This window comes from Anas acuta, chromosome 11, assembly GCF_963932015.1.
Source record: "Anas acuta chromosome 11, bAnaAcu1.1, whole genome shotgun sequence".
NCBI lineage: Eukaryota > Metazoa > Chordata > Aves > Anseriformes > Anatidae > Anas > Anas acuta.
This window is the reverse complement of record NC_088989.1, coordinates 17,168,464-17,195,118: the sequence shown is the minus strand read 5'-3', so window position 1 is coordinate 17,195,118 and position 26,655 is coordinate 17,168,464. Positions and strand designations below refer to the sequence as shown.

At 40.6% G+C, this 26,655-nt stretch overlaps 1 protein-coding gene across 2 annotated transcripts in view; it reads right to left on the bottom strand.

The window, feature by feature from the left end:
• The window catches only part of SLC6A1 (solute carrier family 6 member 1), a 60,220-nt gene that overhangs the window by 4,109 nt on the left and 29,456 nt on the right, over positions 1 to 26,655 (bottom strand). For both annotated transcript variants that reach the window (XM_068694458.1, XM_068694459.1), the window contains exons 2-14: positions 14,258 to 14,678; positions 13,402 to 13,533; positions 12,014 to 12,114; positions 10,841 to 10,950; positions 10,588 to 10,720; positions 9,057 to 9,191; positions 8,837 to 8,940; positions 8,392 to 8,516; positions 6,510 to 6,622; positions 4,952 to 5,083; positions 4,278 to 4,380; positions 2,889 to 2,989; positions 597 to 764 (exon numbers count right to left, since the gene is read on the bottom strand). In XM_068694458.1, the coding sequence (XP_068550559.1) occupies positions 597 to 764; positions 2,889 to 2,989; positions 4,278 to 4,380; positions 4,952 to 5,083; positions 6,510 to 6,622; positions 8,392 to 8,516; positions 8,837 to 8,940; positions 9,057 to 9,191; positions 10,588 to 10,720; positions 10,841 to 10,950; positions 12,014 to 12,114; positions 13,402 to 13,533; positions 14,258 to 14,492 (1,692 nt within the window). In that variant the 5' untranslated portion in view covers positions 14,493 to 14,678. The remainder of the gene's footprint in view (positions 1 to 596; positions 765 to 2,888; positions 2,990 to 4,277; positions 4,381 to 4,951; positions 5,084 to 6,509; positions 6,623 to 8,391; positions 8,517 to 8,836; positions 8,941 to 9,056; positions 9,192 to 10,587; positions 10,721 to 10,840; positions 10,951 to 12,013; positions 12,115 to 13,401; positions 13,534 to 14,257; positions 14,679 to 26,655) is intronic.

Genomic DNA, 26,655 nt, shown 5'->3' with positions numbered 1-26,655 from the left:
TTCACTGAGTAACTATTCATAAAAATCCCTTAATTGAAGACCAAAGGAAAGTGCAGTATAATCATAAGATACGCATCCAAGATTTGATGTTCACTTTTTCTCAGCTGCAATACACGGCAGCCTCTGCAACTTTGAATAGGTAAAATGTAGAATGACAGCTCAGATATTTGGTCACATTGCAGGAGGGTGCTGAACAGGGTCACTGCATAGATTCGTGGAACCCAAGAGCTACCTTAGTTCACTCCCAGGAGTTTGGCTCCAGTTCCTTAGAGCACCACCTGCCTTGATATATGACAGTATGTCTTGTGTTATTGTAAACTGCTACCTTGTTTTTTAGGTCTAAGGAGCTGGGATGCAAAGTGTCTGGAACTGTCAAAACCTGGAAAAAAGACTACGTTTACTGTGGGGATTGTGTTGAACTATAGACAAAGTCTTCTTGTTTCTCTGGTACGTGTTTTTGTGTTTTTTATCTTGATGCAAAATAACTGGCTAAGGTGGTGAGGCCACAGAACGGATATAACTAGAAATAACTGCCCAGCCATTTTTTGTCAGATTGTACAAGATTCAGTGATGTAGACAGGAAAAGAAACACTTACCTGTTTTAAGGAGCCTTTCAGGGTAAGAAACATATATGCCATATAGCCTGGTATCAGCACCATAGAAGACAAAGCCATGAACCAGCCAACCCCTTGGCCCCATTTGGGGAAAACATAGCTTCCCATTGTGAGAGGAGTCATTTGGACAGCGCTGAAGATAAACACTCCCTGCAAAATACAGTAGGGGGAAAAAAAGGTTTGGATGAGATTTCCAGAGTGTTCTATGTTCAAATATTTTTCTGGATTGACTTTAACCTCAGGCCTCCTTCCACATCCAAACACAGAGAAAAGGGTTCCTTTGCTCCCTGGTGATAAGCCACCAGGCACTAGCTTGGAGACTGGGGCCTGCAGGTCAGTCTTCCAGATGAAGGTTGCAGAAAACAGGCAAATGTCAGCACACTGCACTGACTGATTCCCTGCTTCCTTATTCTCTAGCATGCGAATCTGTAAATACCTGAATTTGTAAATACCTGAATTGTAATTCTGCAGTTGTGAAGTTGCTTGTTGGTTTACACCAAGTTTTTGTTTCAGTACAGCTCTACCGAACTGGTTAGCAACAGACTCCTGTATGAAAACTTATTATTTATTTTTTTTTAAAGCCTGGCTCTCCAGTATCTGACCTCTCTAGTATTGCCACCTAAGAGTGTTTGGCCCAAAGGCTTTGATGTTTTTTGGGAACTCCAAGCAAATGGAAATGAAGTCAGACAGAAGGGAACTTATGGTTCAGTGAGTGGCAACAGATTTGGTCTGAAAGAACTTGTCTTATGAAATTCAAAAACCACTGAGTTTTTCCAAAACAAGAGATGGGGAGATAGTTTATCTGGCAGCTTCTTACCAAAATTAATGTCTCAAGTAAACACTATATTTTCACATACATGTATATACATCTGTATCTCAGATTATTCAGATATGCTGGTGTTGGGAATACACTGGTATCAGCAGAGTCCTCAGAAAAGCTGCACAAAATTAGAGGGAAGGGGGCTATTGGGAAAGATAGGGGTTCTGGGTACTACTTCCCCAATAATACCTTCATACACGTGTGTATTGTACCACTGAACTGCAGCGCTCTGATGCTTTTTTGTAGTTAGCAAACAAATGACCTGCCAACATAGTATTCTTTAACTCTAAGTTCCCAAGGCAAACTTCGGTCTTTCATGTCCTGTGGTAATTTGGAAAATATGCTAAATTGAATCAGTAAAGAAAGAAGCTTATTCTGATCCCAGTTTCAGGCCCTCTGCAGAATATTTTCCCAAACAGGAGAAAGTAGAGTGGCAGATTTTATTAACACATCATCACCACCCATGACCTTTTATTGGACACCAAATTCTGTTCAAGACTTTAAAAGAAAGGAGAAATTTAATAGGTTTTATGTAAAGTAGTGCTATTCTCTTTATATCCCACTGAAATAAACAAAATGTATTTTTCATGCTTTCCTGAACATTTGTTTTCAGAAAAATGAAAGCCTTCATTTGAATAGAGATGAATCAAGAAACCTTCCCTTTAGTACCTCTCTTTAGTGTTTGTTTTTCTATGGCCTTTGTCTACCTATATGGGAATATCAGAGAAATATCAGTGAGTGAAAGGTATTGTGTGATGTACAATTGTACCTACTTAAAAACATTTTTATATTGCATTTGGGTTTACTACAGTCTGTGTATTAAACTTATATTTCTTTGCTTATAATTTCCAAAATGTACTGATTGGCTTAAATGGATAAAGCCTAGAATCAGTAAAAGATGGTACTGTGGTTTCCAGGACACAAACTCCTTGCAAGGTTTGCCAGAAAAAGCAGTAGCAATGTCATATAAACTAGCTAGTATATTCCACAGAACCCCATGAAAGATCTTCAGTTTATAATCCCAGTATGTTACCAGAATAGCACATGTGAAGGAATTCTGTTTGCGAGATATGGCCATTTCTTGTGTATATGGAGAGTTTAGACTTTAGAAAGAATTGTAATTTTTATGTAAGAATACAGAAAGTGGTTAAAATTGTGTTTCTTACAGTTTTCTGTCTGTGCCAATGAACTGAACTTTTGACTCGTTACCATTTCCAGAGGACTAATACAAACCTTGAAATTGTACAAGAACTCTTTTCTTTGGGCACAGGTTTCCTGTAATGATACTGGGTTTTGCCTATTGCCTTTAATGATATTGCTCACATACTAAATAAGGAACAAGGTCATGTTTAGTATGAATTTGTGGGGATGGAAATGACAATATTATAGTACATAGTGTACCTCATTTCCTCATTTATCTCTCTTAAATCATATTATAAAAGTTTGTTTCTTACTGCCACAATGATAGGAGTAAAAAATGACCAGCAGAGTTTCCACCAGATGCAGGGTCTGTATCCCACCATCTCTTGGATGTTGTCATAAAATCTATTAACACCTACATATAAAAATAAGAAATGGTAATAGAAACATATCAGACGACTGATTCAGTTGAAAGACTAATACTTTTGAGAGAGATTATCATAAATGATGAGGCATATTTGGAAGCTCTGTACAGACAACATAACATTTAACCTACTTGAATGGGAAATAAATGTGCAAACTCAGAAACTCCAAAAACAATTTGCTCTCATTTTTCTATATCATAATTAATTAAATCATTAACCAGCAAACTTATTCCCTTGCAAAGGCTGAGGAAGTCTACACATCTGAAGGTCAGATGCAATAAATCACCACTGGTATATTTCACTCTAAATCTTACTAAAATGAAAGATTTAGAATGACATTTTGCAAAGTAGACTAAAATAAATAAATAAACCCATACCAGCCTTAGCCAACAGCACAGGCTTCACTCTGTGTGGGCATATACACACACAATATACATGCAGTACTGCAAAGTACTTCTGCTTCTGCTGTCTGCCAACATTCCATCATCTTCCAAAAGGTACAGCTACTGCATTACTTATAGCTTCAAATTAGATTTCTTCATTACTTAGCTGGTGCATTTTTCCTTTCACTTTTGCTGAATTCATATACAGTACCTCTCCCTTTTATTAAAGCTGTTTCTTTCTCTTGAGTCCATTTAAAGACAGCAGAAAGACTCCAGTTATCTATCTCTGAATCAGTTTTGCAATATAAATGAAAGTTTCTTAGTAATCACAGGTGAAGGTCATTGGAAGGGCTAGCACAGAATTAAGGTCAAATATACAAATACTATGGCAAGAATAGGATCTATATTCATTTATCTTTATACCCAGACCTTGTCAGCTTCTGGCCATTTTAGGGCAATTATGCAAGACAATTGACCTCTTTCTGCAAGATCCTAGTGTGACAGAGTCATTTTTGGAAATGAAGCATTGTGAAGTCCAAGAGACCTAAGTCATTATGTCAAGAACAGCAGTACTTAAATACCTCTGAAGATCCAGCCTTTGAAGGAGGGGGGGGAAATGGGGACTGTGAGGAAGAGGCTGATGTCACCTATTTAGTATTCCCACAACAATTTGAATCTCCTCAGTTCCAGGCTAATACATAGGGTGTTTTAAAGAGGCAGGAGTACCTTCTACACACCACCTCTGAGTTCTCAGTAGATCTATATATATATATATAAACCAAGGCTGGTTTCAATTCCTCCCTGAGATTTGCACACACAAAAGAAAAAAAAAAAAAATAGCAGATGAAGTATCATTATCATAAGCAAAACTTATCAAGGAAAAAAAAAAGTTTACCATAGCACCAGGATATGGAGATGCACTCAAAGAACACAAGGAACAAAAGACTCATTCCACTGGCAGAATAGTAGTCAAAAAGCTTAAACACATAGATTCCACCCTAAAATATATAAGAAGGAAGTGTTAAAATAAGTAGTAAGGACTTCAATTTCAAGACAGTTAAAATGCAAGCAACAAAGTAGCCGTGGTGGATAGGTTAGGAAAATATTAATGTAAGTTAATTAAATGTCAACAGCTTAAAGTCTTATAACACTTGAGGTCAATACTGACAAAAAATAGATTACTGCTAGAATGAAATTAACTGTTTGGATTTCACTTTACTCCTTTTTGTTCAATAATTCAGTCATTTCCCTGAAATAGTTCGCAACATACCAGATCACAGGAAGCAATGCAGAACCTCTCTAGTTACCGCTTTGTGGACTGTAAAAGGGATTGTAGAGCTGTGTATTTCTTGTCACCTGAACCATTTAGCTGCCCTCACTGCATCCACAGACTAAATAGATTATACACCTGGTAAGCTAATGTGTGCTGCCTGAAGTCTTTAGATAGTGTCAGTGACAGATCCCAGCCACTTCAGGGGTTTGCAACAATTCTGGCTGGTGTGGTGAGAGAGGGAAATAAAGCAGGTGTGGTACAACAGACATAAGATCACATTCTTCTGCAGAACATACCTGAGTAATATTGGACAGCCCTATCAGATAAGAAACAATGCACACAACAGCAATGAAGATTTCCCTTCGATTGCGCAGTAACTTCGGAAATTCATCCACCAAAGCTGTTATGAATCCTTCTACAGTGCAGAACTGAAAGTAAAGTTACAAATAAAATACAATGCAATGCACTGCAACAACAGGATTACATTTAGGGGAGGAATTTTCAATAGCAATCATCATTGGCCTAAGGCTGCATCCATTAAATGATAAAGGAAAATTCACTTGACTTTAGTGGAAGCAGTGCTTCTGAATATCCTTATTTCTGTCTAAAAAGATCTGTGCAAAAAGATTTCCAGCTAGAAAAACATTCAGCATTCAAAAGTATGACCTATAGCATGTGCTTAATAAGATAAAGTGCTCTTTCTTGTGATGGAAGCCTGCAATTGAAAGCTTTGACCCCAAGATCTTGCAAAAATTTACACCTCTCCTGTGATTTATTTACATATATGAAAGCCAATAGACTCGGGAAGTCTGATCAGATTAATGCTTCAGAGTGAAGACTAAAGACACAAGATTGATTCTCAAATGTTATAAATCGAATACTTTTTGTAGCTCCAGAAAAGTCAGTGCAATAGTAAGATTTTTGCTGAGGATGTCGTCTTCCAAGAGGAAAGCAAGGCAACGCTTCCCCCCCTCCCCATATGTGTATGTTCAAATTAGATGTTTTCATTATGATGGGTTAATAGTCATACATTCTGACTTTAATTTCCAATGGTGCAATCGGAATGTAACCAACAGTTGCAGTTCTTATAAATTGTAGGGCACAAAATGCCTACTGATGGACAGAAAATGAAAAAGCCATGACAGCATGTAGAAGTATATATTCTTGTTCATAATATTAAGCTACTCTCCTCAGCTTTTACTTGCCTAGAGACAAGTTCTTTTAAAAATATTTTTGACCCAATTAATTTCATAGTAGTTTCCCCCCAGATTAAGCGATAGGTTTTAATGTCAAGCTTGAAGGTTACTGAAAAACAAAGAAATAGAAAACAAATTTGCAGCTTCTTTTCATGTTTTAGGATAACTTTTTTTTTTTTTTTTTTTTTTAAATATTTTGAATTCTTACATTCCTGTATGTGTTAGGAAGACTAGCACAGCCTGTGCTTACAGGCTGCATGTACAAAACCACAAAACTGTAAGGCACTGGTTTGACAACTATAACTGATTGCAAGAAGATTCACACATCTGTAAAACATATCCTGGTGTTTCTCATGTTGTGAACACCTCAAAGGTAATTTTAATGTTGTGAATGAATGGTTAACATTCCAAACAAAGTTTCTTTTGACTGCAGAATAATTTTTCCTGCATATTTGGCATATGATTCCAACAATTCATGAAAAAATGAAAGTGTCTTAGCAAAGTTTCTGACTATCACAGGCTCCTCAAACTCCTTCCTTCCTTAGTATCTCCTATTCTTTATCTGATTATACCAAAAATCATGCAACACTAACACCTGGCATTGCAGTTGCAGACAACTTGCCTTTGTTATTGGTACTAATTTTTACACCAATGTTACCTGACTGTCAATTCCGAGCATAAGCAACATGGAGAAGAACAGTATTGCCCATAGGGGAGAAATTGGTAACTGTGTCACTGCTTCTGGATAAGCTAGAAATGCCAGTCCAGGACCTGGGAGGAGAAAAAGAAGAGAAAATATCAATGTGATTGATGGGATATTGGAGTTATTTACTCCAGTTGACACATGGATTTTACATTTATCTGAATGTCTCAGCCATGGATGCAGTATCTGACCAGGGATTTCAGCTTAATCAGTGTTCCCTGAACAAGAAGTCAGGGCACTTGTCTTGCTTTAAAACCCAACGAACCAAAACTAAAACTAAAACAAAACAAAAAACAAACCAACCAACCAAGGAGAATACTAGATACAGTTCAGAAGTTGCTCCTGAGAGACACTTCTGTATAGCAGAGTGTTATCCTTGGCTAAGAATGTGTCTTCGGGCATGGTCAGCTTTCTCCCCTTCTAAAGTAGCTTTTGCTGGCTGTAATCTGATTCGCACCAAGTTGTTCAGAATTAAAGACAGCTCAGAAATGGAGAAGGCACTTTCCAGAATTTACAGTATTCCCATCTGCTACTTTATATCATGAATTTTCTTATAAAACATATTTTAAATTAGCTATGTAATTGTAAAAAGGCAAACATTTTAATTTGTGTTCCTACTAACTGCTGAGGGGGCAAAGTTGTGGAAGGAGAATATAAATTCTTATTACGAAAGAAGGAGCTTTTTTATTTTTTTTTTTTTTGCCACAGTGTAACTGGAAAACAACTGATGTCAGATTAAGGATGAAATTTGTAGAAACTAAATAATTACAGAAACACAAATAAAACTAGCATGCTTCGCATAAGGTGGGTATCTGATTTTTCAGTTTTAATTAGAAGTTAGTCCGTCTGTGTTAACTGGTTGGACATATCTAGCTTTCAAACCAGTGAAGCAGGAATCAGCATTAGACACCTGAATTTTTTTTCTGTATCTATAGTTTGTTGAAGGTTATTTTTGGTGACTAAGTTCTGTTTTTCTAACTAGAAGAATATTTCATCAATGGGATATGTTTGCTAGTATAGTAAGACATATTATGTCCACCAGTGTCTTCCAACCAAGCTTTCAGTTATCAGAATCCTCCCTGTGGCCAGAACTGCTAAATGAGTAGCTGGTACACCAGCTGGGTTAAGGCAACCATCTGCTCTGCTCCTTTAAGCTTTTTCATCTGGAAGAAAGGCAAAGAACTGCAAAATACAGCAGAATCCATCTATGGACATCTTTCTGCTCTATATAAAATGACTTCCTTAAAATTCCATAAAATTGGTCCCATAAAATTGGCTCAGAGCTATAAGTATGAGCAGGTGAGAAATGGACCTGATTCAAAGGGTTTAACCTCAAGAAATAGTAAAGGGAGTTCAAACACCTAACAGAATTTGCGAATATATGCTTCTGAAACATAATGACAATCAGTCCTCCTTTTCAGGTTGCTTTTAAGAATTTCAGTTGCAAGAGGCTCTTAATCTGATGTCACAGATAAGGACGCTAACAGCTCACTATGCTGCCACCTCTTGTAAATGCAGTCCCTGTAAGCGGCATTCATTGCTATTCATTGCATCAACCCAGTACGTGTTTCTGGCTGACCACTCTCCACACTGAAGGTTTGTGAGCACTGGGCATGCAGACAGCCTGCTAAATCCAAAATGATGTTGCTGGTGATGCCTCAAGAGATTTGGAACAATGCTCTCTCTCTTGCAATCAGTAAGTGCATGGAAATGACAGGGGTCTAAAGAAAGTTTTGAGGGAGGGATTTTCAATGGTTACATGAGGCAGCTGGATACGACACACAAACAAAAGATAACTGATGTCACTGAGTAACTTAGAGAAAAACAGATTGTATACCTGATGCTGCAACATCTGCAATAGGCCTCTTTGTGACATTAGCCATGAATCCAACAATGGAGAAGATGACAAAGCCAGCAAACATGCTTGTGCATGAATTTATGCAGCACACTATGATGGAGTCCCTGGAATAAAGATAAGGTGCTTTAAGAAGTAGGTAAGGTAATGCTACTGGCTCATCATTGTATTGCCATTTTTCTCCAGTGGAAGCATTTGTGGATGAATTTCACTATTTTGGATTTCATAGCGTGGGCTCTGTTTCACACTGGACAAGTTATGTTGTCTGTCCTATTAGCGTAAACCTTTCACTCCCACTTAGATATAACATTTAATATTCAGATCAGAGACTACATTTTATTTCAGCAATACAGGACCCAGAAAGACAGAATCCAGCTCCAGCTGAGAGAGGAAAGTGCCATTGTAATTTGTACAGTCATCTGCTTACCTGTAAACATTATTGTGGAAAGGGTTGTAACTTCCAAGGGCAATCAGTGAACCAAGACCCAAACCATAGGAGAAGAAAATCTGTGTGGCAGCATCCAGCCAAACCTGATTGCAGGAAATAATTTTTTAAAAATCTGTTTCTGCACTTGAGGAGATGGTCATAAGTCTGAAAGGTGAACAGTTAGTAGTGAAACTTTTGATAACGAAGACTGGATATTTACCTCTGAGTCTGAAAGCTTACTGAAGTTGGGAGTTATATAGAATAAAATGCCTTCCTTTGCTCCAGGCAGTGTTACACCACGGAAGAACAAGATAAGCAGCATAACATAGGGATAAGTAGCAGAGAAATATACCACCTGATGTGAAGAAACAAGACATTGTAAGTGTGGAAGAAAGAATGATCTGTGCTCGTTAACACTTCAGTAAACACTTGCTCCATAAAAAAATACCATAACAGCAACTAAACCGACTTGTAAAACTGAAGCATTTATCAATTAAAAAGCTTAGTGTGGAAAGGGTAGTGCCTACTGCTGAATTTCCTAAACACCCTGACTGCAATGCAAGTTGCTGTTGCTGACTTTCCTGAAGGTGGAATAAGGTGGATTAGGATGCTTCTGCACCAGGGGCTCATGCTTCTTTTTTGTATTCAACAAAGGGAGTGCCCAAATCACAAGGTTCATGGTTCCAGTATTCCTACTCTGCTTGTAGGACAACAGATTATTTCTCATACTCTCACACAGCTGCTCTTATATTTTTTACATCCTATCCTCGTCAACATGATGGTATAATTGCCATACAGGGTCCCACTCTTTTGTCTTCCCAAAGCCCTATGAGAAGTCACGACAAAGTCAGCCTCCAAAGCAGCAGCCAGCTGCCTTCTTTTTGCCACCTTCTGTGCAGATAGGAGAAATGAAATGTTTTGGGCTGAGCTCAGCTGAGCCAAGTTTAACACAAAGCTTGAAGTGGGTCACTGCTGCAGCTATCTCATCAAAAGTTAACAAGTTGTTCTTTCTGCGTGAAAAATCCTCATCTCCACACCAGGCCTGAGCCCTTGTAACCCCAGCCAGTAACAGCTCCAGCTGCCAGCAGGCTTTATGGCTGTGGTAATTCACTACCCCAAGATTTCTTCCTGCCATTTAGGGGAGAGGTTTATGTGGGTGTCAAATGCTGTCACCCTTTCATTCCTGGAGAAAGGTCTCTCACAGCAGTATTACTTTCGTTAATTCACTTGTGCATTTTATTTTGCACTTGGAAACCAGCCAGACTTGAAGTACAGCGTGGAAGCATGCCTGTGGCAACAACCACCTCTGGCTCTCAGCACAAGGAAAGGAAGGAGAAGCTCCTGTATACCACAGGGCTTCACCACTTATCTAAGTCCAACAAGAGTTCTGTAATAAAGAAATACTTGCCACTGAAGCCAAAATGTTGCATCCTCACTCTTTTGCTACCCAAGTGAGCTACAATATCCACCTCAGGAACAAGCAGACACATTTTTAGGGTTTTTTATATATGGCAAAGCCAGGAAGTCTATAAATGAACATACCATCCAAAACTGTGGCCAGAGCCAGCTATGGAGGAGCCAACCCTTTCAAAAACACAGTGCTGTGTCAATTCAAGTGGGACAGAGATGCAATACTTAACAGAAATCCCAGAAAAAAATGTTCCCTGTGCATCTTACCTCATGAATTTTCAGAATATGAGTAAAATTGTCATTTTTAATCAAATTGTATTTACAGTATTTTTTAATCTTACCTTTCCAGTCCAGCCTACCCCCTTCCAGATACAAAAATACACCAGAATCCAGGCAATTGCCAGAGTAATTGCTAATGGCCATCGGATTTGCCCTGGTTTTTCCAATCCATCAGTCATTTGGTGCATGTTGCGTCTAGAATAAGCAAGCAGAATGGTGTATTCAACAACTGACTCAGAAAACAGTATGAATGATAACAAGCTAATAATCCTTGCATATACACAGTAATGATATACAGAAAAATTCTCAACTTACTCCCAGAATTCAACTACAGCGCTTGTCATGTTGGTTGTGTTTGCTAAGGTGTAATTGGAGAAGCAGCGGTCAGTATTCCATGGGTTCTCACAGTGCTTCCAAGGAAGAGTCTGTTTACAAAATATAGAGAGAAAAACCTAAGCAGTCAAAATTACTACTATTATTATTATTATTATTATTTATTATTATTATTTTTTTTTAAGTAAGCATTATCTCAGGTATCTCTCGAGTGGAGAAAGAACATACTTTGAGTTCTGCAGCCTACTGATCTCCCTGGGGTTCGTGTTTGCCACTTACGTTATTTAACTTCATATCCACTATGTTAATACACGTGAAAACGTTTTCTCCTTTCTTTACCATATCAACTCAAATGCTTTAGAGTCTGCTACGTCTTTCAGCATGTGAGAGTACCTTGAGCATGCTTCAAGAAACAAGGGCAGCAGAAAGGACCTCCTGGAGGTCCTGTTACCTCTTGTTGTGCTGGAGGTCATAAAAAACATGATGGCTATTGGTCAGAGTTCAATTTTTTCTTTTAGTTAGGGATTTACTGTAATGCATAGCATTTGTATCTATTTTAGATACAACGGAGATATACTTTTGACAGCCAACCTTGGAAATGCTTCTCATATGAAACAAACAAAACCAAACAAACCAACCAAAAAATAACCCAGCCCTCCAAAAAACCAAACAGGTACTCACTAGAATTTTTCTCAGGGGAATGACTGGCTGCCTGTTGACTGAAAGGCAAGGGGATACCAGTGCACTGCCGGGACTAGCAGTCCCAAGCATTGAGCACTGAGTCTTTGCAGCTGTCTGTCAGAGAAGCAAGCAGGCATGCTCATGATTAACTGGGCACAGATGAAAGATCTGTGGCTCTGAGGATTTAGATCGGAAAATTTAAACAAATCAGTAAGGAAGGGAAGCCTGTGGCTCCAAAATAAGCTTTTATCATGTTTTGCTACTGACATTCAGTTTTCTATTCTATATTTCTCATGGAGGAGAAAAAAAAAAGTTGTTTTTTTTTTTTTTTTTTAAAGTAGTTTGCTTTGAATAAAAAATGGCTTATCCTATTGACTTTTATGCATTTTGTGTTTATCGCTTGCCTTTACATTGAGATACATTCATAAGCTATTGATATCACAAACAATCCCTCTGTCCCAACCCCATACTTACAGTAGTAAAGGAATTATACAGGTAATAAATTGCCCATGAAATAATCACAATGTAGTAAATGTTCAGCCAAAAGGAAAGGACTGCAGCAGCTAGTCCCACACCTGGAAATAAAAGAAAAAGGAACAAAATAAGGTAACTTTTAGTAACGTTTGTACAGGTGTCAGTATAAGTGCTGCAGCTCAGTAGGGCAAATGCTAAGTATTGTGCAGAAACCATTTACTAAATCCTCTAAAAGTGAAGTTCAAATTTTAGAAGTACAATTATAAAAAGATCACTAATTTGTGCAAGAGTTCAGTCATCCATAGATTTAGTTATAGTGACCAGTGCTTTGTGCGTTGTAGTGAGCAGTCACATCTGCTGCTGCTGAGATTTTACAGGAGGTGTTTCTAAGGAAAAGAGCTAAATCAGTTAATTCTCTGAAGCAAGAGTACCATAAACTTCTGGCAGATGCAGTCAAATTATGTAAGAGCTGTAAGAGCAGCTAGCTCTTAGTGCACTAGTCAAAGTTCTTGATTTTTAGAATAATGTTATCATATCATGAAAGCATGGAGCTGCAAGTGGGGAGGGTCAGGCTGGTTGTCAGGCAAAGATTCTTTGCCAAGAGTGTGCTCAGGCACTGACGTGGGCTCCCTAGGGCAGCGGTCATGGCCCTGACCCTGCTGGAGTTCAAGGAGCATTGGGACAACGCTCTCAGACATGTGGTCTGATTTTTGGGTGGTCCTATGTGGAGCCAGGAGTCGGCCCCAATGATCCTTGTGGATCATTGTGGGATTACTGTCAGCTCAGAAGATTTGTAGTGCACAGGATTTAGGAATAGAGGATGGAAAGCACAGTTTGTGGGGTTTTTGGGTCTGTGCAGAATCTAGACTAAAATCTTAAGGTTCTAGCAGTGAGAAATCCAAACTAGCTGGAAATCTAAGCATGGAGTGAGCTTATTTTAAGCAACTCTGCATGTGTCTGGCCTCTGCATTTCAATACAGAACAATAGGATACAAACCTCTGTGACCTGGAATAGAAACAGCGTTTACCAAACACTATGAACTGAGGAACCAAGTTCCTTACCTAATCAGACAAATATTGCTATATTTATAATGCTATTTTGAACAGTCTTTATATGTTCTTATAAACTTATGGTTATAAGTAATGTGAAAGATTTTAAGCTTTAAAAATAAGTTTGTTGAGATTTTGATGCCTAACTCTTGCTATTTTTAAAGGCAAATGAATAATATCCAAGACTGGTTCAATGTTGCTAGCTACCTCTCAGTCGGGAGTTTCCGTAGGATATTACAGTTTAAGTAAAATACATAAAAAATGAAGGTGTAAAGAAGTGTCCTTGCCCTGTCACTTTGTGTAACTTCTGTAACTTGGAAAAAAATAGAAAGAAGTACCTTTGAACATTGGAGCAAGCTTCCACACTCCAAGGCCTCCTATAGATGTATACTGACCAAGGGAACACTCCAGAAGAAATAGTGGCACTCCAGCAAAAATCAGAGTTAGGAAATAGGGAATCAGGAATGCACCTAAAAAGAAGTAATGAAAAGGTCTATTACAGTGGGGAAACAAATAAACAAAACCCACTACTGTTTCCAGTATTTCCATTGCTATTATATCTGAAAAGATATACACATTTTCCTCAGAAGTGTAACTTTCCATAAAAGCTAGAGAGAAGCACGCGTACATTTCTGAACCAGTTTCTCAAGATATGATGATAAGAGGAAAAATATGTCTCTTCATCATATAAATATTTTCTGTTTAAATAAAAAGCTAAAATACAAAGGACTGTGTATTTTGTTGCCTCCGTTTATCACAGAAGCATGCAGATATCATAAAGGCTTTAACCAGAACTGGCTGCTTTCCAGCTGAAGTCAGCCTTTGATGGTAAGCTCAGAGTCAGTGTTACAAGCCTTATGCAATCCTCTCAAAAACTCAATCCAAAAGAGGGCTCTGCAGGGTTAGAGGGGAACGTGTTTCAATTCTGCTCTAATGCCTTAAGGTCTTTTCGAAGCACCTGCCAACTGGATGTTGGAATAAACTCGAGGGCGTAGCAGACTTCAAAGCAGCCAGGATGGTTCCAACCCTCCTGAACTAGATAAAAGCTATCAAATAAGAACATGTATACAGATGAAAAAAAAAAAAAAAAAAAAAAAAGCTATTAATACCAAGTTGTGTTTTCCTAATGGTTTCTATGGTGAGTTCTAATATCCAGGTGTAGCAGATGGGGTAAGAATGAAACAGCAAGCATACCTCCACCATTCTTGCCACAAAGGTATGGAAATCGCCACACATTCCCTAGGCCAATGGCATAACCTACACAGGACATAAGAAAGTCAAATTTTCCTTTCCAGGTGTCTCGGTCTGGAAGATCCGTCTTCTTCTTCTGCACTTTTACTACCAAAGTTTTAGGCTTGTCATTGGTGATTGAAGCATCGACTTCTGTGGAGATTTGTCCATCTGCAACTTTTGTTCCGTTTGTTGCCATGTCTCTGGGTTTGGCAGGGGAGGCTCTGGCAGCAGCCGGACGGGAGATTTCGGCAGTGGTCCACGTGGACAGCAGCTTTGCGGCTCACCCTCACCCGGCCGGGCGGCAGCCAAAGCCAGCAGCTCCCACCCCAGGTGCCGGCGGGCTCCGAGTTGCTCGGTGCTCCCGTACAGTTTCCAGGTCAGTCTGCAAAACACGAGGCCACACAGCTCAGAGATGCTTCAACACTACCCAGGGCAACTGAAAAGCTTAAGTGGCCCTTGCTGCCGAAGGCGCTTTGCAATGAGGTGGCCGGCCTAAAAGCTTGGCTCTGCCCCCGGCATTTTTTCTTGCTGACTCTGTAGGAAGAGAAGCAGATCTGTCATAGCCCTCCAAAACAAATGGCAAGCCACAGTTACTCGTTTTTTCTTTCCTTATAGGTCTACCATGACTCTAGAGAAACTAATCCTAAAACGTAGGATTGTGTTGGACACGGCATATGTTTACTACATGTTATGCTTAAAACACATAACGGACAAGCAGCAGCTATAATGAAAGCTGGAAAAAGGAAGTTTTACATGTACATAAATGAGGACCACTATGCTTAATCCTAATTCTTCGATGCCAAGAACCTTTGGAACACTTCTGTCAAGACTAGAGTAATTTAACTCATTTTTACAAAGATTCATCAACTACATGGGCTCAAGTACATATCTCTGAATCTTGAAAAAACAAGTCAGTAATAAGATTTCTCTTTAACAGTCTAGAACATGGACCAATGCAACTATTCCGTGTAATCACTCTGCATTCAACAAACTAAAGGGCAATTCCCACAAGTGCAGAGTTTCTGTATTTACGGGAAGGTGACACTATTATTATGGTTATCAAGAAATAGTACTTGCCACCAATAACAGTGAACTGAAAAAGTTACAAGTAGTATGCGTTTATCTAAAACATCTTCATCTAACATACTCCCAAAGGAATTCAAAAGAAAACAGATTAAGCAGCAGGACTTAATGCTGGGTAATGATGTTAGGTTTCCTATGTAGTTATAATTAGTTGTTAATACAGTACAGATGTTTCACTAAGTTTAGATTGTAAGTGCTTTAGGACAACAGACTGCAATAATCACTACTGTTTGTTTCCCGATTCTTGCACTATTTCAATACCATCACTGGTTTTGTACAAACTTTCAAAGTCTAAGTAAACAAAGGAAATAACAAGGAAGAGAACATGCATTATGAAAAACAACCTAGGATATTTCAGTCAACGCGGAAGCATGTGTTACTCCTGCAGACTTCCACAGCTTTATTTCAAGGGGGGAAAAAACACCATGAGCTAGTCTGTTGCATGTCAGCTGTATGCCCATTCATGATAGATTTATTGGCTCCTCCTCCTTTATTAGCTTCTTTTACCATTTTCCAGTCACTAATCAAACCAAACACTGGAAAAATTGAAATATTTTCCAGTGTGAAGCTACACATTATAGTAACGTAGTCAACATTGGCCATGAACTCATGCAAAGATCAACAATAATTCTAGTTATAGATTTATGTAAAGATAGATCAAGACTTTTAGCCCTTTATTTCCAATAGTAAATTATGCCAAAAAGAATCATAAATCACTTAAAGACTCTTTTACAGAAAGTCCTTTTCTTCAACATAAAGTTCATTTAAGTGAATGAACATAGAAAATTAAATGGACATAGAGTTCATAGAAATGAACACAGATCTCATTTCAGGTTGCTACATGATTAAAATGCTTTCTTTGTCCTCCACAAGCTCAGGGTCATATCAAACAACTAAAAAAAAGAAGACTTCTGTTGGAAGCTGAGGAATAGAAGAATCAGCTGTAGGATTTGGAGAAAAGTATAGAAACAAGAATCATGCTTTTAAAATTCCTTTCTGTTCCACTTCAAGACTGGACCCACAGACTGAAACTCAGTCTGTGTACTTTCATGTCCTCAAGTCCTCCTGAAAGCATACATCTTCCCTTCATAAAACCATGAACTTAGCTTTCTGCATTCCAGTGCAAGCCTGTCCCATTTTGTATACCAATAAAGGCTATTTCTGCTTATAATTTAGGTTCTGCTTAATAATTACTCCTCGGGAAATATGTACCTGTTTAGGACAAATCATGAGAAGTCGTAAAAGTGAATTGAGATTCCATGTGATTCGAGAACAGGTTTCATCTTGATTTTTCCCCATCCTGTACAACGCTCACCTTGATGCTTCTACTGGGGGGACAGCATCCTCTGACCTTTCATCTCCAGCTTTCTACATCAATTAGATGAAAATATCTACTACTGTTTTGGGGCTTGGGAAAACTTCCTTCTTGTGAGACATGGCTGGCACTGTGCCCCTATCATAGATGATGAAGTAGAAGAATAGAAGCTTAGCACTGTCATCTTGGAGGAGGGGTGGGGGGTGCAGACGACACACAACACTAGCCACCCCTCTGCCCCTCATACACCCCAGTTCCCTCAGCCTGCCCAATGTTTTTCTCAGCCTGGCCAACGCTTTTAAAGAGAACGACATCACAACTCCATTAAAAAGTGCTGAAACGTTCAGAGCAGTAATTACAATCACTGTTGCACCCCCCTCAAAAAGCACAGCACAACGTAGTTCTCCAGTGTGTCATTAGCCAAATCCAGAACCGCAGCCTGCAGAAAACCATGTGAACAGGATTTGTGTTTGATTCCTGCTATCCCCCAAACAAGAATAACTCTTTTGCTCCTTAGAAGTTTGAGCGTTTCAGGTAGTCATTCAGAAGCACACTAATGCTTGCCCAAGGTAATAGGGATCATCGTGTGAGCAAAACTGGGCTCCTCTTCTGAGGCTGGATTGAGACCCCGTTGAAACTTCGACCTCCTCGCCCGCACGTCTAAGTCCGAGGTGCAGACAGCTGCAGGAGAGCAGTAACACATGTGCAGTTTGCCAGCACCACCTACCGATGAAAATACAGAACTGAGGGCGCTGCTTTTGGCCAAGGGAGGCTGTGCAAGGCAAGGATCATCAGGGCGTTCTAGCGCTTCCACCAGATCCCGTACTAGAGGAGATATTTTTATTATTATTTATTTTGGCATTTACATTTGGGTCGAGCATATGCCAGAGATTTCAAGTAATGAAAAAGGCTGTGCATTGATGATGGGTAGAAAAAGCCATCCAAACCAAAAACCAACAAATAAACCAACATTATATGTATACGGGTGATAATAAGGGAGAAACTCATCCTCAGAACCGGCACTCCAGGAACAGCCCTGTGCTAAGACTCCAAACTGGGCAGCTGATCGCTCCCTCGTACCCACAAACTGGCTCTGTGGGTGAGCGCTGGGCTGCCCTTGCTCTTCCAGCCACATCAGGCTCCTGGGGACTCTGGGTATGCATTAAAAGCTCTGATGAATAAAGGGAGTAACTTGGTCCAGGGTCAGAGTCTATGACAAAGACAATTGAGAGGGTTAGTTAGAAAATCTTCAGGAGTAAAGCAAAGAAACTGGGAGTTTGAGAGTCCTCCTGGAAGAAGGTGCCCAGGTCCATTTCAATGCTACTGTAATGCTGAACGTGGGGCTGAAACTTCACCAGACAGCCAAGAAAGTGTGCACGTATGTGTAGAGGGTGAGGGGGCTTTGGCAGACAGCCTGGAGAGATTGCAGGCTTTGGTTAAAACAATCACCTCCTCATAGAGCACAGCTTTGGGCAAGCTCCACACTGCACACACTACAAGCATTCAGCAGCACAGGCTCATTTTCCGGGGGTGGAGGTGGGGACTGGCCAATTCGCCTCTGTCCTGCCCTACCACTGCTGATGCCATTATCCCACTTGGAGATCATGCTGGAAACTTTAATGCCTGTGGTATCAGGGCACAGACTTTTTTTTTATATGGTGATACAACAAACCAGCATCAGACAATGGAAATCTGATTTCTTTCCATAGGCTTGAAAGTATGGTTTTCCCCATGTTACGAAAAACATTTTTTCCCCAAGCTTAAGAAATTGTAGTGACAAACAATGACATTAGGAGTAGCCCCTAGCCTCCAACCAACCCCCTTTGTACACTGTATTACTTGACAAACCAGGACTCGCATAAAACAACCCAGAACACAAGTAAGCACTATGGCAGTAAGGATACTTGGTACACACCCTCTCATCTGATTAGACTGGTGTTTAAATTCCAAATTAGTTCGACACAGAATAGGACAGATATTTGTGCAAGCTCTGTGGGTTGGCTTGGGCAAAAGGAAGACAAATTATAGTTGGCAGCCAGCAGAGCAGGTAAGACATTTGCAATGCAATGTTTCGCCTGGTGGGAAGAAGATGGAGAGGTCCTTTAAATCAGTCTTTGCTCCCGCAGTTGCTTCATGCCAACGCTGAGTGCACTAGGAAGGGCAGGGTAGCTTCCCACTGCATTCCCCAGTGCACAATAGAGCTTCCTTGACTTCAGTTACTAGGGTTGCTCAGCCAAGAGGAGAAAGCCCTCTGAAACAGGGTGGGTTTTGGATACCATCTGGTTGTCCTGCATCACCACCACGTTAGAGAAGAATGACTTGAGAGAGCCAAGCACACATAGCAGCCAAGGTAATAAGCACAGCCAGGGAAACCGGGACAAAGAGAGTGCCACAATTAACAAAAGCTCTCTCTCCTGGCTTGCATAAAATTGGATTTGAAAAGTTTAGAACTGGTTGCATAAAATAAAAGTGCACAGCAATATTACTATCATCTTTCACCAGTGATATCAAAAGGCTATGAAGATCAGTGCAGAATCACACACTGCCAGCTGGAGACCCTGGCCCCCTGAACTGATGAACCTCTGTTGTGTTCAGAGCTCAGCGCCCCTCTGCTCCAATCCATCGTGTGCCTCCTTCCCTGGAGGGCAGCCGCTTTGAGGGCTCCACACAAGGCAAACCTGGGGCAGCTTCAATCAATAAATTCTGAAGAAACGCTGTTACATAAAATGCCACATTGTCTTCATGAAACACCAAAGGTATTATTGCTCTAACCTCAGCAGGACTCCTGCTGAGCCCAATGCAGCCAGGAGTTATTGGCACTCACATTTCTATTTGTATTTAGCAATCAAGTCAACAGAACACCATATATATGCCAAGTCTCATCGCAAAACATATATCCCATGTCAGCAATGTCCTGGAGCACGTAAAATTAGAATGAAATATAGGAAGTATAAAGAGGAGTACTGAGCTCACTGGACATCTGTTCTGAGATGTCTACAAGGAGAGCTTTGTTCTACTATTCTTTCACAGGAGGGACACTGTTTGGAGCCACATAGATAGTGCACACCAGGCGATACACCACACGTGCTGTTATACCACATACAGCAAAAACCGTGATGAAAAACACTCCCACTAACTTCTACTGGTACGACTGATATCTCTTAAAAATCTGTCCCTTTGAACTGGAACCTCTACAACACGTAGGAAGTGTGAGCTGTATGTAGATAACATATGCATCTCCCTACTCTTTCTTAACTATTTATATAGCATATATTTGCTTTGTTGAGGTATTTCAGAAAGCTATGCACATTTAAATATGAGATGGAAATCCTTGAAGGCTGCCACATCTGCAGGTGGTGTAAACTGTTGTATCACTGTCCAGCTGACAGAAGGCAAGCTGTGTGCTGGAGAATCTTCAGAAGGTATACAGAAGCATAAAAGATGCACAAAAAATGACTTACTGCACCACAAACACTTTATGAACAATATGGTTTGGTTGGGGAAAAAAATGTATGAGGATTTGGTTAAATAGAAAATCATGAAATGAGCCGAGTAAGAAGTACTTATTGTACATTTAGGAGGCATACAAGCACGTCCTGTGCATCAGACTCTCTCTTCCACCCCCCACCAGTCACCTCTGCTTCAAGAAAGTTACCCAAAAGTGCTGCTTGGGCTGGAGGTTTGTCTGGTTTTTAAACCCAGTAACACAACTTAAACAAATATTGTCACATTACCTACCTGATGTACCAAGCATAGTCATCCCAGCAACAAGAGCCAAGGCTGGCTAAAAAAAACTTTTGAAGACAGAAATGTACCTCTGAACAAATTGATAGTAATGAAGCTAAAGCAACATGTTTGAAGAAAGTAGCTCTGAACTCTTTTAAATTGCTAAAGATTGGTCCAGCTTGCAACTTGCAGCGGGATTTAACATGGGGAGAAGAAAAATGGAAGCAGCAATAGGTTCTTTCCCTTGCCCATTTGTCAACACAGGTACTTACAGACAAAGATTTTGCCCCTACTGAAAAAATGCAGACATCTAATCCCTCCAGCTCTAAGGCATGATGTGGAGACTCATCTACTTGCTCTCAGTTCTAGCTACCCTTAACAGAATAACTTTCCTGTCTTTCTGGATACCCGGCAAAGCCTACAAGTGAAGGAGAGCAATGAAAGCTTCCTAGTTATGTTTTCTTGCCTGTTCTCCAGGTGTGCCGGCACTTATCTGTCTCTCACAGGACACACACGTCCACACAAGAATGCAAAGCAATGATAAGGGATGGGGCGTATATCCGTGACTTGAAGACGGCTACACCACCACAAAGAAGTAAAACCAGCAAGTTTTCAATTTCCTGATCTTCCCATGCAATAGCTCAGACCTTCAAAAGCAAAGATGAAAAACAAAAGCTAAACAACATCACTAGCACTTCTCGCATTTCTGTGGCATGCAGAGCTCCCTGCTGAGATGATCTGTGTAATTTTGAGCCCAAACCATGAGCATTTATTCTCATAGTCCAACTTCAGTTCAGCACTGAGCCTTACTTCATCTTCAGAGTGCACAGAGCTCTCCTGGTGTGAAATTCTCCCTTGATGTATCACATACTGAGCTCACAGCCCGTCTGCCATTTTGCTACCAGGACGTATCATGGTCAGATCCTTAAATAAGCACATGGCCCTTAACCCTCCACAAATGTGCTTCATATTTCTCGCTAGTTCCTCCCTTCAGAAAGAAATGCAGAATCATGCGAAGCGATGGCCTTGTAGCCCAAAGCAAGGGTCTTTTTGCTGGGGGACAAGTGGGGATTTTTGTTGTTATCATCAGAGTAAAGATAAAGGAAAACATTCTTACACTACAAGTGCAAAACTATCCTAACCCCCTTGGGAGCCTGCTTAACAAATGGCAGTGTTTCATACAAGCCTGTAGCAATCCTGCAGGTATCTTCCCACCGAGACCCTGCGCAGTTTTACTTTAAAATAGAGAATTGATCCTGGAGGGAGGTGCAAGAAGACATAAGCTTTTCTCATCATCGTGGAATGATACCAAAACTAAGCAACTGCTGATCAGTCTTTTACAAAGCTCTTGTGCTGACTAACACTACTTCCCCATCAAGCCCACTGCTTTTAGCAAGGCTATGGGCAGTTAAATATTTGGGCATGCTATTGCTCAGCTCACGGTAACACTATCTGCCCCTGCTTCTCAGTAGTAACCCAAAGGCCAGGGTCTGAACAGATTTTTAGCATTTACAATCAGAACCAAGTGGCCCTCACAGTCTGGGGTAAGTACTTGGCTTAGATATTTTCTGTGATCCCTACCTTACTGAAGGTGGCATTTTCTCTGTTACCTTTGTCGTGTTTCTTTGGAATAATGTCATTATCACGGTCTCTTACCTTCCTCAAACTGACTACCGTAACAAAGTACAACCACCATCTACCACAGCCACACCTCCACTTCCAGCTTCTCCACAGTTCCACCTTCAACAAGATCTGATCTTTTGCAGAGCAGGGTAATAATCTTACTGCTGCATAACAGTGGTTTTGTGCATTATCTTCACATCAGTATCATTTTTTGCCCTAATTAATATTTAGGAAGGTCCAGCAGGGCAGTGGGTTTACTGTCCTGCTCCGAACTGCAGAGATCAAACACAAACACACAGCAACCACCCATCGCAGGACCAGCTCCCTCTGCACCCCTCTTTTTTGTGCCCACCGTTTGGGCTGGGCAGAGCCGAGCCTGCCTGGGAGCCCCAAGCCGTGCGGGGACCTGGGCACGCAGCAGCGCAGGCTGCCAAGACAGGGAACAGCAGCAGCAAGCACACCAGAAAGGTGAAGTCACTTGCCCATGCAATAGGCTGGAGCAGAATTTAGAGCAGCCTTTCTCCAAGCGCCAGCACAACCCCCTAGCCTTCAATAACAGCATCGTTGCACTTTTCTAACAGCCTCTTCTTTTTTCCAGCATACACAAAGGATTGTGTGTGTGAAAGGATTGTGTGACTGCCTGCCTTGGAAAGGCAAATAGAAACATACAAAGGCTCCAGAAAAGCATTGCAGCTTGGCTATGAAAATAAATAAATAAATAATCTCAGTGTAATTAACTGGAGGGAGCATTTTTATTTCATTTTTACCAACCTGGTAAATCACAGGTTGTTCTTCCCAAAGAAGAGAATACCCTGATCTGCCGTAGCCCCACCTGCTGGCGGGTAGCCTTCCACTTCCAAACCTCCTTCACCACTCGAGATGTAAACGAAGGGTTTCATTCACACAGCCGACCAGAGCCACAAAGGCCTCCACCACGTTACCTTCAGCTCAGAAGCAGTTGCTACAGGCGTGCAGCAGCTACACCCCACAGGCAGGAAGGCATCGCAGGCAGCAGCCAGGCCTTGGTGCTGTCTCCCCGTGCTGCCATGAAAGGAGCAGCAGCCTGAAGCCCCCCGAGCAGCCACCCCAGGGGAGCAGGATGAGGTCTGGGGGCCGCCAGGGAGGTGGATGAGGGGAAGACGGGTGGATGCAGCAGTCGTGCAGGGCTGCTGGAAGGGCAGCACTGCACGAGTTGGAGCAGAGCAGGGCAGCAGCCCCTTGGTGAGGCCAGCAGCTGTTCAGGGGGCTCCTTTGGAGGTGGCTGGGCACCTGCCATTTGCCCAGGCTGGGGGACCTGGGTGAGAAGAGGTAACTGCATGAGGCTGGTCTGCCGTGACAGTGCCTAGGGGCTCAGGCCAAGCCTGCCCCAGGTGGTCCTTGGGTTACAAACATTGTTAGAAGGCTAAAAAACTGGCACACTGCCTATTTCTCTGGCACCTGGTACATGCCCAAAGACATACATATCTCTTTTAATGAAAACACAATACTAAACACTTTGCCTTCCTTCTGTATGTGCTGAACAAGGCTCTTGGGATGGAGATTTGTTTGAGGTCTGCAAACACATCCCATCTGTCACTGTGTTAATTTTTTTCTTCGAAGCATTATTATTTTGGGCAAGAATAGTCACAAACATGTTAATCTACATGCCAGAGCACATCATAAAGAGCATCATTCAAGCCTGAAGCTTCCCATACGTAATACGTGCACAGACTATTGATCACCGCCATGAAATTGATCACTCAAGCCCACTGCTGAAGGGGAAAGTTGCAGCAAAGGTGATGGGATTGCAAGTTACATGCCCTGACCGAACTTGCAAAACCAAAATGGACAAAATCTGGTACAAACATCCTGAATTTGACCAAGTGCACATTGTCCCTAAGCCTATAAAGTTTTCCATGTAATTTCCCTTGCCAAATCAGAACAAAATTAGAGAGATACCATCTTAAACTGGACATCTACTCCAAAGAGGCTACTGTTAACGAGTGGAAAGATTTCTTCACAAATAAACAGTGTTTGTTCTTATTTGTCTATGATTCTTTTTATTAGCCTAAAAAAAAAATTGCTTCACTATGAAGCCAAAAGGGCTAGAAAAAAAAACAAAGATAAGCCACAAAATTTCAAAAGCTGTTGCTTTATGAAGTGTCAGACTTTGTATAAGAAAAAATAAAATAAAATTGCATTTTTGTCCTAGATGCTTCCCTTGGTTTGTTTTCTTCTTCTGCCACCTCCAGTTTCTAAATGTTGGGACATTTGGGTTTGTTTTAAATCTGAAAATAGTGCCTAAAAGCTTCATGCCCAAGTTCTTCACAGGATGACATCTTGGCACATCTAAGATCAGATTTTTTCTGTGTGACTGGGCAAGTCACTTTGGATGCATCCAGAGCAGTACGTTGTCTAAAACTTATAGAGAGTCACCCAGAAGACAGGACCCACAGAGCTCCATCCATCAGGTTCAGGGTAGAAATACATTTTGACAAACAAAGGTAACACTCTGCATTTTTAAATCTGTAGATGCCATCCTCTTGCAAGCCAAGCTTCCTGTAATTTGCATCACTTCATTGCAATTCCTATTTTTTCTCCCCACAACACCCACAAAAACCCTTATCCAATTTTAGCAGTCACACTCAACATAGGACTGAACTTCCCCAAGCCTGGTGGAGAGGAGGCAGCTATGGCAGATGCTCTTATTTCCTAGTTTACAAGCCTATTGACTGACAAAAGCAGCTGCCAGCACTGCTAATTCAAAGTGATTCTAATTTTGGTGCTGCCTCTAGATTTTAGATCATGGCTTATTTTAAATAGCCCTATTTTCATCCTAAAAATTAAAAAAAATAAAATACATTTGATTCTTACATGTAGTTGTACTGCAAACCATGCAAAAAAAAGGTTGCAGGCACATGCACATGTTATTGCAGTTTAGCCTCTTTCGGAAAAAAATGCAAAAAAAACCCAAAAAAACTAGAGGAAACATCCTTTTTGGAGGATGGGAGGTGGAAAGTGATAGAATGAAAAGAAAAGCCCTAAATCTGAGGCTAGTCTTTTCAAATGCAGCTCCAAGCTGAAGCCACACTTCCTTTCTGTTCTTTTTTTCTTTGATCTCCAAACTTCAATTCAAACCTTTAATTTTAAATGGGATTTCTTTCTGAACTCAAAGCTATTTAAATGGAAACAAGAAATTCTCCACTCTCCCCTCCTGCCAAATCATGAATTTGAGGCTGCAATACTAAGGTGCCTGGTAAATCCATAAAACTTTCTGGCTTGAAGCGATAAGGACAATCAGGAAGCTCACTGAAGGTAGGAGATAAATGGAACAATTTGCTTTCATTTCACTTAAGCATTTTTTTTTTTTAATGATAAACTTGAGAATCTGCAAGCAAAAACCTGTTGTTGCTGACTGATGGCTCAATGGAGTTATAACAGCAACAGGACAAGGTTTTACTCCCGCCCAAAGTGATTTTAAGCTTACTCTGTAAGCCTGTCTCAAGACAGTGAGTCGGACTCTAAAAAACTGGCTGAACAAAACACAAACACATTTTGTGTTCTTTGTGTTTACACACTTAAGTCCTAGTTCCTCTAATAAGAGTAGGGCAGCAACTCAGGCTCAACTTTCTGTAGCTAAATATCCCGTAAGACAAAAAAAAACCTTCTTTTTTACTCTCCATACACTCATGGTAGCGGGTCTTCTATGCAAGATATTGGAGGATCATATTTGGACTTGGCCAGGTACCACTGTTCTGACTACAGTGATAATCCTAGCCAGCTTTTAACACAGGATTATTTTGAAAAATGTTTCCAGTAGGGACTACGTGTATACTATAACCCAATCACTGTAACTCAGCTTTTACTTTTTTTTTTTTTTTCTAGCTTTCTAACTGTTAAGAAACTTCAGAGCTTTGCTGTTTTGGTCAGCAGAAACAAATTTAGCAATCTTCTTGCGCATCCCCTGCGCACTCACTAATCTCTCTTCTTGTTTTCTAGGGAAGAGCTGGGACTAAGAACGACTAGTTGTCACACAGCCGGTCAGCCAAAGTAGGAGACCAAATACCCATTTTACTTACTGCAGAACACAGACTGTGTTCTACCACATGAAAGAATTGGTTATTAATTAACAAATTTAAAAAAAAAAAAAGATGTATTTACAAAATTTTTAAACTTAGTAGGATATATGCACATAACACTGACATTACTTGGAACTGAAAGCCAGCTGAGAGGGTCGGGAAGCCAGGTAACAACAGATGTTGCCTTCTGTCATGAAAGAAAGGCTGCTGTTATTTATCATCAGACAGGACACTATCTGGTGAACATCCACTTACCAAGGAGAACACAGGACAGGTTGGAACTAAACTGTTGTTCTTGATGACCCTTGTGGGTCCCTTCCAACTCGGGATTCTATGATTCTATAAAGACTAATGATGCAAGGCAAAAGCTACAGCCAGTATCCGGGACAGTTTTCCCCTCAAATGTTGTGTCCCAGAACTAGTACCTGTCGGTTTGGCTTGAAAGAACTGTTTATGCCATGCTTGCCCAGTAATTAACTGGGGTAATTAGGATGATCAGGAGTCCAGACCCATGAGCAGGCCAAGTAGAAAGCCTGAATGTCCCATACAAAATA